At 39.6% G+C, this 12,276-nt stretch overlaps 1 protein-coding gene across 1 annotated transcript in view; it reads left to right on the top strand.

The window, feature by feature from the left end:
• The first annotated feature begins 1,165 nt into the window (after positions 1-1,165).
• MCC (MCC regulator of WNT signaling pathway) overlaps positions 1,166-12,276 on the top strand; it is a 240,214-nt gene continuing 229,103 nt past the window's right edge. Inside the window, exon 1 of the mRNA XM_044446082.1 lies at positions 1,166-1,328. Within this exon, the coding sequence (XP_044302017.1) occupies positions 1,174-1,328 (155 nt within the window). The 5' untranslated portion in view covers positions 1,166-1,173. The remainder of the gene's footprint in view (positions 1,329-12,276) is intronic.

Raw genomic sequence — 12,276 nt, 5'->3', positions numbered from 1 at the left:
CATCTAGTTTAGATTCTGTCTGCACAGTGGCCAGCCTGCTCTGCATGGGAAGCATACAAGCAAGACATGAATATAGCAGACCCTCCCACCCATGTTCCCAAGCAACCAGTGCATATGGGCATATTTCCTCTAATACTACAGGCAGCAAACCCCCATCAGGTCTAGTAAACATTGAATGAATTTCTCCAATCCTCTTTCAAAGCTGTCCAAAAACGCTGTTCATGCTGAAGCAACTCCCCTAATTTAACCATGTGCTGTGTGAAGGTGTTTCTTCTTTTATATGTCAAGGATCTCTCACTAATCAGCCTCATGGCGAGTTCTCAGGATTTAGAGTGATGAGAAAGGGAACACATGTCTCCTCTACTTTCCTCACACCACGCTTAATTCTTTACACCTCATGTCACTCCTCGCCTTTTTTCTAAGCTAAACAATCCCAGCTGTTGTAACCCTTCCTCACAGGGGAGTTGGTCCTGCCCTTTGATAAGTTTAGTTGTCCGTTCCTGCACATTTTCCCAATTCTGTAATATCCTTTTATAGATGTGGGGACCAGAACTGTTCACCAGTGTGGTGTAACGCAACAAGATCCATGGAGTGCACACGCAATTTGGGTCGGGTAAAGTTCGTTCTCTTTTTCTGTAATAAGGAATTACAGAAAAGCGATCGTACCAAACGGGCTTAAACCCTAACGTTGCGTGACAATCCGACCGTGTTCGCTATGCAGGCGGCCCGCTGGGCAGCCAGTTTCGGTCGCTGCGACCACACCAGCGGCTGCCGCCGCCCCTGCCTCCTTTCTCATCTGCTTCTGAACTTTCCCATGGAGCGCGCGACTCCGTCTAGGCTGCTCCTTTCGGAAAAGAGCGTGCCTGAGCAGGACTGCTCCCTCAAAGGCGCGCACCGCCACCAGGATGCCGCTGATTGGCGCGAGGAGAGGCGCGCGCTGAATTCGTGCGCGAGAAGAGGCGAAGCGCCTGGAATTCCCCACCCCCCCTTGTTTGCATTGTGCTGCTGCTCGCGCTTTGTACGTGCGACGGCCGAGCTGGGAGGGATTGTGTGTGTGGGGCCCCCGCGAGCGGAGGGCTCCGAGGAACTTGGGCGACTGACTGAGCTTGTGCGGCCGGAGCCGTCATTCCCACTCCCTGCCGTCATCTCCTCCCCCTCCGCTGGAGAGAGCGCATGATGGCGGCAGCGGCAGCCCCGGCCGCGGTGGTGGAGGTGAGCATGAGCAGCACCGGGAGTAGCAGCAGCGACACTTCCAGCACGGGCGAGGAAGAGAGGATGAGGCGCCTTTTCCAGACCTGCGATGGGGACGGCGACGGCTACATTAGCAGGTAACTGCCGCCGCCTCCGGTGCTACAGCAGCAGCACCGATAGGAGCAAAAGCTCCTTTCTGCGCCCCAGTGGAAAGTGGCGGCTCAACTTCTTTGCAAGTTTCTCAGTGGAGAGTTGCACTCTGCAGAATGGTGGGGAGTCGCTCGCGGACGGACAGATGGCTCCGGGGCAAAGAACGCGGGATGACCCAGTCATGACGTCCGCTTCAGCTTGTAAATGGCTATTCCAGAAGTCGTTGCGTTACGAGTTATTTTCCTCCACCTTTTGTGTCCCATTATATGTGTTGGCATCAAGTGTTACTGAAGGTTTACATGACAGTTATGGGTGTCAAGAAGCCATGTTTCTCATCACATAAATTCCTATTGCAAACCCTAAATGTACTAAGTGCTTAGCATGGTTATGGTAGTGACTCCACAGGGACTTTGTTCATGCCCAAAGGCATGTTCCACTTTGTTACTTGTGTGTGCACTAACTACTGCTGAGCTGTTTCAAATTAAGTTGGGTAGTTAGATTCATTTCCAAGAAACTATTAGAAAGTCTTTCAGCATCTCTGTTACACCTATGCTGTAAAGGTGCAATCCTCCGCAAGTTTAGACAGAAAAAGTCTTAGAGCACCTTGCATTCCCCAACCAGCTTGCTGGGAGTTGTATGACCTTTTTCTCTGTAAGCATGCATACCACTGTGCCCTTTTAAGTTTAGGAAAGGGCTGCAATGTATCCTTTGTATTTATGGGCCAGGAGATCTTGTATTATTCTGGTGGAGTGGGAAAGAGTTCTACTGCTTTATTCCCACAGACAATCCCATCTAAGAAGTCCCATTGATGGCCTTTTGCTGAGTTGAACTTAATATATACCAGAACTTACGTTCAAGGGTTGGTTCATTCGATGAAGCAGCTGAAGCAACACAAAAAAGTTTAAAGAAGTGTGTGTATAGTTCTGGTTACATCAGCCCTTGATGTGGTTGTGCAAATTATTTCCAGCAAAATGGCTAATGCTTTGAAGCAAACAGGCACAGAATGTTTTTTCATATATGGATTTTATAGCATATGCAGTACACCAATCGTATACCAATCAAGGAGGGTAGTGTGCAAGTTCATCTCTTTGGGTAGGTTGACATTTCTTCATATTAACAGTTTGTTCATTGGTATTTCCTCCTGGCTGTGGACTTATGTGGAGGTAGTGGTGATAAGCCACACGCCATTTTCATTTTTCCACAGTGTCCCAGTTCCCAAAGATGGAGAACTTGCAGCCCTCCAGATGGTACTGGACTATAGCTTTCTTTATTCCTGACCACATGCAGTGATGGGTAGAGTAAGTGGCATTCCATTCCCAATAAGCCTTCACTCTCCACTAACTCAGCCCATGTGAAGAAGGTGGGAGACATTTTTTAAATAATGTGTTAAAACATATTTAAAGTTTCTTATGTTGGTCTCTAAATGTAGGATTTTGAGATTTACAAATGTATTTTTGGAAATTAGATGAAATGTGCAACTCTTACAGCCTGTTGTAAACACAGCTTCTTTCAAAGAACTTCTTTCTTTCATGCTGAGTTCAGTGAGATTTGCTTTATAGTGAGGTTGGCACTAAGAGCAGGATATTAAAGATGTCTTCTCCTAAACTAATCCTAATGATCGATCTCCATGTATATGCAGATTCAACAAACTCTCCCTAGGTCTAGAATCTAGAGCATTCTTGCTAGGATCTTATCCCACTGAAAGCTTATCATTGGGCTGTTCAGCTGAATTCCCAATGATCTCTGCTTTTGACTGTCTATAAGCAGACTCAAATATGTCAAATTGAGGGCAAGCAAAGAGTGTGCCTGGACAGTTACTTGAAGGGTATGTCCCTGGTAAGATGAGCTGGCTAATGCTTGTTTAGCTTCTGCATGATGAAAGAAAGGGAATGAAAATGTTTTGAGGTTTCGTTTAAAAGAAACATATGCAATCCTTGCTGTAGCCTGAAAGGGGTTAAGCTAATTAACTAAAGGTTGACAGAGGGTATTCTTTAACCCTTTGTAGTTGGACAGTTTGGTCCTTAACTCCTGAAATGTAAATTCCACGTTTTTTCCTTCCACTCTCTTCCCAAACCTCTGTTGGCCTCAAAGTATTAGCTGTTGGTTTTCTTCATGTCAGGGTCTCCAGGCTCTTGTGCACTTGAGCATTCCAGTTCTAGTATAAGTAGGCCCATGGGTGTTTTTCACTGCTGTGAATGTTTAATGCAAATAAATGAGGAAACTTTTAGTGGTGAAACTACTTCAAGGTTAAAAATTCAATGTATTGGGGCACTTGTTTACCTGATGCCAAGCCCCATACCTTTAAAATTTCCCACTGTCCCTCAGACTGCCTGACATAATTGCCACCAGGGAAGGAACTTACCTTCTGGGAAACACTAGGAGGCATCTTGCTGGGGCCCCCATAAATGTAAAGCAGGCATTTGTAGAGAGTCAGTGTGGCTTTGATCTAGCTGCTCATTGCCTTAGATCTAGATATTCATTGACACTGTCAAACAATTATTTTCATAATATCTTTACTGGACCAGGATCAAAAGGCCCACTTCCTGCCACCAGTATGCCACAGGATTGTTTGGATTTCTTCTCCAGAATTGTAAAAACTTTCCCTCACTAATACCAGGATTCATTTTTGTAGGCACTTTGTTTTTATGGACCTCCACATTTCAGAAGTTGTTGGTTTTGTAAGCTTGAAGAACAGCATTCTGTAGTCCATTTTTACTTTAGTCTTGAATACTGGCTCCCTAAATATTGAAGCTGTTTTCAAATATTCATCTCTTTTCACTCTGTTGTCTAAGACCCACTCTTTACATACTTTCAACTAATATAGATGCCACTTATTTGTTTCCTCCCATAGCAGTCTAGATCCATGTAAACATCCTTCTGCTTGTAGCTTGGGTGGTAAGTCTAGCATGCAAATGATATACTAAAGTACTGGTTGTTGTTTGTTGTGTTCTTCTGCTAAACCAACAGAAAGCTTGAAAGCTTTTTGTACGTGCACATGTAAGCTTTTACATGAAAGCTTTTATATGGAACCATAGAACAGGAGTAAGTATGGCAGCCGGGACTTCTGTGAAAGTCTCCTTAGATGGTGCCATAAGCTTTCCAGTTCATATCTACCTTTCTTGCTAGATCCCAATAGAAACTTCTAGGAGTACCTTACTTTCTTTCCTTTCAGTACATAGTCCTGGTTCATGTGGTGGCTGATGTGGGTCAAATTTGATTCTTTGTTTCACAAATGCAAGTCTTCAGGGTTGGCCTTGTTCTTCAATTATCTGTAAAGATGTTTGGAAGTCAAGAAAGACAAACTTAGAATCCTGTAAATGCCCACCTGCTAGTGCACAAGTACATCCTCCTAGGTGGACCACCAGCAGTCACACAAGACAATTTGAAAATGAGTAGAATGCCTTTTCTTATAAATGTGTAATTTATATTGTGGGTTATGAGTATTTAGAACTTTAAATAGGCTCTATTTTATATGAAGATACAACATTCATTGAACATTTTTGTATTTTTATTTTCCTCCCTTGCATATCTGTGAAGTTTTTTCTTGGTCTTTAAAACCATTTGAAACTAAAGATGCTTTGTGGAGAACTGATTTTTATTCCTTTGGTAAAGACAAGTACTTTTTCAATGTGTATATCTTTGTTTAGAGTATAGCGATGGTCTATTTGCATACCTAATGAAGTTATCTGTAGTTTCAGCTTTAGAATCCCTTTGTTGTGCCTTAAATTGAAAAAGCTTTGAATACTAGCTGGGTAGTAGAGCCACATATGGAGAGAAAAGGACACCTCCTGAGAGAACAGTTAATTGTCAGTCTGTGAATAGTTAAGCTGACATTTTAAAATGGCAAATCAAAGAATAATTGCTGACTGATACTGGAAGGGAATTCAATTTGAGAGAGAAGGTATAATTTGGAATCCAATTAGTTAAATGGTATTGCTTACTGGGCAGTTTTGAAATTATTATTAAATTTATTAATTTATACTTGTAATATTTCTGAGCACAACATTACAAAAATAAAGGGGTGTAAATAAAATTTTAAACATTAAGACATATTATTAAGGTTTAGATCAATTCTTCCTGTTTTAAAATATGAGGTTTATTTTATTTTGTGTACTTGGGAATAAGTTGAATACTTACCAAATTTCAAAAGTATGGGAGCAGTGTCCTAGTTTGGAGCACATCTGTTTAAATTATATGTATAAACTTTCAGGAACAAACATCCAGCACTAGAGGTAGAAGGGGGATGTGATGGTGGGAGCTATAGAAACCAACTACTGAGGCAGGATGTAGGATAGAAACATACAAAAAAAGCGAGTCAGAAGGGGTCTCTTGGGCCATCTAGTCTGACCCCTGGCTCCAGCCGGCTCTGCTCATCTAATCTCCACCATGTGGTTATAATTCTTTTGCTGTGTGTGTGACTTGAATTAGAAGTCTTCCTCTGTGTGAGCCTTACTCTTCCCTCTTTCTCAGGTCATAGGTTTGTTTCCTGCAAATTCCTACCTGCAGTTTTAATGAAAGCTGATCCATGTGTTCCATAGATGTGAGAAACATGGAGAACAGTACCCCCCTCCCTCTCAGCTTTATCTGGAGCATTGGAAATATCTGTCTGCCTTGTTGGGTAGCTTGAAGGTCTCTAGATCAGTTTTTCCTAAACTGGTGCCTTTTACATATGTTGTGCTACAATTTCTATTGGCCTTGATGGATGGAGATGATGGGTGTTGAAGTCTAATTATGTTATTTATTATGTTTTATGTTGTTGATTTTCATTATGTAAATGATCTAGGGAAACATGTGGCTATGAGACAGTATACAAACATGCTAAATAAATAAAAATAACACACCCAGAAGGCACTAGGTTGGGGAAAACTGGGTAAATTTTAAGAATGGACTCTGAACCTTTCTGGCATAGTCTGCTTCAAAATTTTAAATGTATTTGTGAATGGATTAGGGAAAATTTGATGTCTTAGATTTCTCTGCAGCATCAGAGTTGTACCTGTGTTGGTAAGTTGAAAATGCATATTATGTTTTTAATAAATTTGCTGTATTTATTACTGCTTACAGAATTTGAAGGAATTGAATTGATGCTAATTTTCCATGTTCTTTCAGGAACAGATTCATACCTGATGATGTTATAACATAGTACTGCTCTGTTTTACAGTATAAATATTTCACATATTTACAACTTTGTTTTCCATTTTTTTGGTAAACCGTTTAAGCCATTCATTTGTGTTCAATCATGTTTGTGAACACTAGATAAGATCTGTAAATAGATAATATAGGAGTGAACAAGAATCATTGTAGTTCACAGTTGTGTTTATTGTTGTCTTTGTGTTCCTTGTAGATTGCTTGTTTCTGAAAATGCTGAGAGCTATGCTTCACTTACTTGCATTTACTTCACACAGAGAAAGTTAATTTGCAGCTCCAAAACAGCATAATGATAGAACACAGAGCAGTAACATACAGTTTGCAAATGTATTACGTTGATCTATACTATTATGCTTCATTAGTGTAAGACAGGCAAATAAAATACGATTGTTTCAATTTCTGTCACTATAGAGTTAGCCATCATAGTCTGCTCTTCTGACAAACATGCTTCAGCAGAAGTAGGTGTAGGGAATTTTTATACCAGATTAGTAAATGCAATAACAGCTAAAAACCTTGTGTAAAATGTCACAATCTGCAACCATTGTTCATTGCCAAGAGTTGCACAAAACTGCAACAGTTGTACTTGGGTTGATTTATAGAGGCTTAAAAAAAACAAACCTGAATGCTTGTGTATGATGTCTGTATAATCTAGAGAAGCTGAACAAAGGCTTCTCCAACCTAGTGTGCTCTAGGTGCTTTAGACCACAGCATTCCATACCATTGGCTATGCTGGCCTGCAGCAATGGGAGTGGAAACCCTAAACATCTGGAAGGAACCAGACTGGGGAAGCCCAGTTTCACAGGATAATGCAAAACTCAGCCTCTGGTACTGCAGTTTGGTATCTGTTTATTGGAGGGGAAGCTCTTGAACTGTGTGAGACTTATTTCTGAGTAGACATGGAATGGGTATGTAAGGGGATGTAAAGGAATGTTGAGAGTTTCTGTCTTCAATTCATAAATGTTAAATATTGGTTTGGTTTTGTGGTGCTAGTAGTCTCAGCCAGATTTTAAAGATAAAATACAAAGCAAGAGACTAACGTTGTTGTATGAACATAGAATTTCTTAAGTCACTGAAGAGTGGTAGCATAAGGGCTATGTTACCTGGGGGAAGGTAGAAGAACTTAGGCTAAGTAACCTGAGAATAGGTACGAAGGAAGACTAGTGATTGGTCTTGCATGGGAGAAGAAAACATGAGATCAGCTGAGAGTATGGGGAGAAGACTCTAAAATGTAGATTGTACAGTACTTAAGCAGAGGTAAAGAGGTGGTTACGAAAGGGTGCTAGGTGTCTGATATTTCAATCTCCTTTTCCTATTTGTACTGTGGTGTGCATATTCAAGTAACATGACTTTGCAGAGCTTGGCGATAGTTAGCTCAAAAAATCTCAAACACCTATGAATTTTGGTGTTTGCACATCGGAGATACAGCTTTGAGCAAAACTAAAACCAAAGATTTTGATGTTGGTGGTACAAATGAGAAATACATAGATTTTGTTCTACTAAAAGGATTCCTTGCATCAAATTGTTCAGTCAATAGTGAAAAAATTTGCTGCTAACATGTGCAAATTAATAGTTTATTTGCATTAAAAACTGCTTGAGACAGTATCACAGACAGTAAGTTCTTAAACATTTGTCAGAAACTTCTACCAAATATATGTGATTGCACACATCAGAATAGTCCCAGTTATTAATCTGACTGTTGCCCTTCTCCTCTGGAGTTCATGATTTTCATTCATGGAAATTGGAGAGCAAAGAAATGCCCAATGAAAATGTGGCATAATAAGGGTTTCAGATTAGAGCTTCATGTTCTGTGCAAAGGCCAATACTGGTCCTAAGCTTTATATGCTCATTTTTAGTTCAATGTAATTTATTTATTTAAAACATTTCTATGCCGTCCCCATCACAACAAAGCCTTGGGGCGGCTCACAACAAAAACAAACAAACGCATATAAAAATTATACAATAAAAATATTAAAAACCGGTGCATCTCGGCTTAAAAATTTTTTTTTGTTAAAAAACCTACATAATAAATTAACAATTAAAATAAGTTTTAAATAAAAAGGTCTTAGCCTGGCACTGAAAAACAAATAACGACGGCGCCAGGCGGACCTCTCTGGGGAGCACATTCCATAGGTGGGGCGCCACCGCAGAGAAAGTCCTCCTCCGGGTACTCACCCTCCTAATATCATTCACAGAGGGTTCCTGGAGAAGGGCATCTGTTGCTGATCTCAAGGGGTGGGAGGGCATATATGGACGTAAGCGTTCCTTTAGATACCCAGGGCCCATTTGTATGGAATTATATTTATTATAATGTATTTATCATCCTGTAAATATGTCAAAAATAGAAAAAAGGTCTACATTTCTCCAGATGCAAGCAACAGAAAGTATCAAGTGCAACATTTCTGCTAACATAAATGAAGCTGCGCTAAAGCAAAGGATCTCTAGAGCAATACCAGTAGCGCTTGCTGGTACAATTAGTTTCCCTGGAAAAGCCTGCATAACTGTAAGCATTGTGCCAGAGGTCATTTATTACAATGTAATTTTTATTAGTGGTGGTATTGCACTGAATACCTCCTAAAGGAACATTTAAGTTACTATTTTTGTTGTGGATTTAATGAAAGCAACCACAGAATTAATAAAGTAAGCCGTACTGTACACAGTGGCTTGGATCATAAGCCTGCTTCTTTAGTAAAATGGGGACTGGGAGATATTAACCTATTTTTCCTTCCCTTTCTGCCCCACCCATCTGTTCTGGAAGGTTGGGAGATTCTGTAGAACAGTGGGGGTTAGGAAGGGGGTAGTAGGAAAATCTGCTAGTGGAATCCTCTTTTGAATCAAAATCTTTCCATTAATGGAAGGAGAATTTCTTTTCATGGAAGTCACACTTGGGGTTGAAGCCAGTAACACTATAATATAAGCTACCTCAATAAACAGTGTTAGTGTTAGAAACCTCACATATATTTTAATAAAATAGGTACAGAGTGATAAAATTAACTTGAAACTGTTGCTAATTGTTTGCTTCATAGTAATTTTAGTGTTACTATTGAAAAACGTGATTAAATTAATGGTTCTCTCAACAAAATATTGAATCAAAGAAAACTTAAAATATAGAGAGGATACCGCTGTGTTAAATCACCAATATGTTAAACTGAAATTTGTTAGAGTAAAATGCAGTTGCCTCTGTAGAGGTTTTGAAAAGCCATTCTTTTCTTTGAGCAATGCACTTGCAACCAAAGCTTTTGTTAATTCTGTTTAAGGGAACTGTGAACTGCTGCATGGTTATACATCATTGCACTAGGTTGCTAGGCAGGTTCAGGCTGCAGGATAGGTAATCCAGTAGTAAATCACAATCATTTGGCTGTTGTTTGTAAGGAGTATGTTGTGGTGAAACAAATTGGTAGGATGATGGAGGTTGCTAAAAGGGATGCCTATTGGCGGTTTGTTATGTGATATAATAAACCTAGATTCTAGTCACAGTGACAAGCTTTATTCTTCCATAAATGGCCTTTAAACATGATAAAGCTAACAGTAAGAAGATTTTGAGCAATGAGAAAAGGTTCCCTGAGTATTTAGTCCCTTATATAAACTGCTACATTTTATAGTTCTGTGAAATATTAATGATAGAAGGAAGAAAAATTAGATAATGCAAACTTTCAGTTACACCACAATATATACTAATTTAATCATGTATATATTCAATTGATTAAAGAGATATACCTGATTGAGCAGCATATTAAACAGAAAAGTGTTGTTGTTAGTAGTATTAGCAGCAGCACAGCCGTAGTGGTAGTAGTATTTTAATACAAGTGCCTTTATTCAGAACAGCTGGGGGTCTTCAGTCTTAAGATGCATTCCTTGCTTTTTCTCAGTTAGGATGGAATGTCTCTTCAAAGATAATACCAGCTACAACATGTATACAATCTTACATCCAGGTGTGCTTGTCCTATTGAATCAGTTGATCAGTCAACTAACAGTGCAATCTATTTGTAGGACTCATTCTCAGAAGCAAGCAGCATTGGGTACAGTGGAACCTGCTTTGCAGTAAACATGTATGGGATTACACTCTAAAAATCCTGTGGCTAACTAATTAAAATGCCTTTCATCCGGCTGAATTCCTAATGTTCAGCTTTTGTTGATTGCACAGTTGATTGCTCAACTGCTGTGGCCACTGATTGTACCACATTATGAAAGGCAGTGAAATGCTGACATAGCCAAAGGTAATTGTGATGATATGGAAACTGGCAGTTGCTAGATGGTTTGACTACCTCTGCATCTGAACACAGTGCCGTCAGATCAACAGCATGTCCTATTGTGTTTAATGCTAATTTTTACATAAGATGATATTTTAATGCACATGCTATGGGATAGAAATGCTACTTGTATTATTCAGTGGCATATGCGATAACAAAAAGAAAATGAGATAAGAACATGAAAAAAATGGCAAACCCATGCAAACAGCTTTAGAAAGATTTATTTGGGGAAAACCTTTTCCCAACTCTTCTTCAGCTGTGTGGAGGTGCAGTAGGAAGAATTTATACAAGTAACTATTTAGAATTGTACTGTTCAGATTATGTGTTATTGAAATTTCTAAATACCCATTTGCTGCTATGTGAATATACCGTTAATTTAAAAGTATCATAGCTTTTGTGTTATAGTGATAGTTAGGAGATAGTTCTGGGCTAATGCTAAGTGTAGGTCTCTTGACTCAAATGTAATAGCAGACTACTTGGATCAAACGAGGGAAGTGAGTAGGAAATATGAGGCACCTGGACGAAGGAATAGTCAGTGGTGGCTGGACTTGCTCAAGGGAAGAGCCACATATCATAAAATGGCAGATCCTTGAAAGCTGCAAGTGTGTGGCAGCAATAGGTAGTGAGCGGCAAGCAGGCTTCTGTGGGTGAATGGCAAGCAGGTGCCCAGAGCAGCAAGTGAAGAGCTGCAAAATAAATTCAGAGCTGCATGTGGCTCCTGAGACACAGTTTGACCAGTCCTGAAACATGTCATAGGCTTTGAAGATCTGGAGTGGTAATCTTTGCATTGGGTCATTGTGTATGAGTATGGCATTGTCTATCTGAATTTTTTTTCAAGTATAGGAAGCATCATGGTGGCTACCTAGACCCACCCTTAACCTATACCTATCTGTATAATTCCTTTATGTATACAACTAGAACATGTAAAAAAGCAACATCCCTAGATGTGTATAGTTTTATGTATATAACAACCATAGTGATGATGCAATGCATGTAGAATAGGGTAAGGACTGCTCTACCATATTTATTGTATGTGCAAATACTGTGTTAATAGTATTAATTATGGTATTGGAAAAAACACAGAATTAATGCTGAATTGTTTTTATCCAGTTCATTGTCTTTCTGTTAAAATTTATGTTTACAGATATTTTAACTGGCAATTTTTAATGACTTTTATTTAAATATATAAAGGAACTTGAAGTCACCAGCATGGGTAATTATGTTTTTTGAAATAATTTGGCTCTTTTCTCAAGGACACAGGTGTTTGATGCTGTCATTTAAAATGAGCATTTTACAGAAGTAAAAACAGGACAGAATCTTATAGCAATTTAGAGACTAACCCATTTATTATAGCTAAGCCAGCCTTCCTCCGTGTATTGCTCTCCAGATTCTTTGGACTGCTAATTATCCTACCCAGCATGACTAATGGTGAAGGATGATTGGAGCTGTATTTAAAACTTCTAGAGGACATTAAGTTGGAAAAGGCTGGTATTAGCTTTTGTGGACTACAGCCTACTACCTACAGCCTACTACCTCAGGTGCA

The sequence above is a fragment of the Varanus komodoensis genome, unplaced genomic scaffold, assembly GCF_004798865.1.
Source record: "Varanus komodoensis strain SLA01 unplaced genomic scaffold, ASM479886v1 scaffold5, whole genome shotgun sequence".
Lineage (NCBI taxonomy): Eukaryota > Metazoa > Chordata > Lepidosauria > Squamata > Varanidae > Varanus > Varanus komodoensis.
The sequence above is the reverse complement of the archived record's forward strand: the minus strand, read 5'-3'. Positions and strand labels throughout refer to the sequence as shown.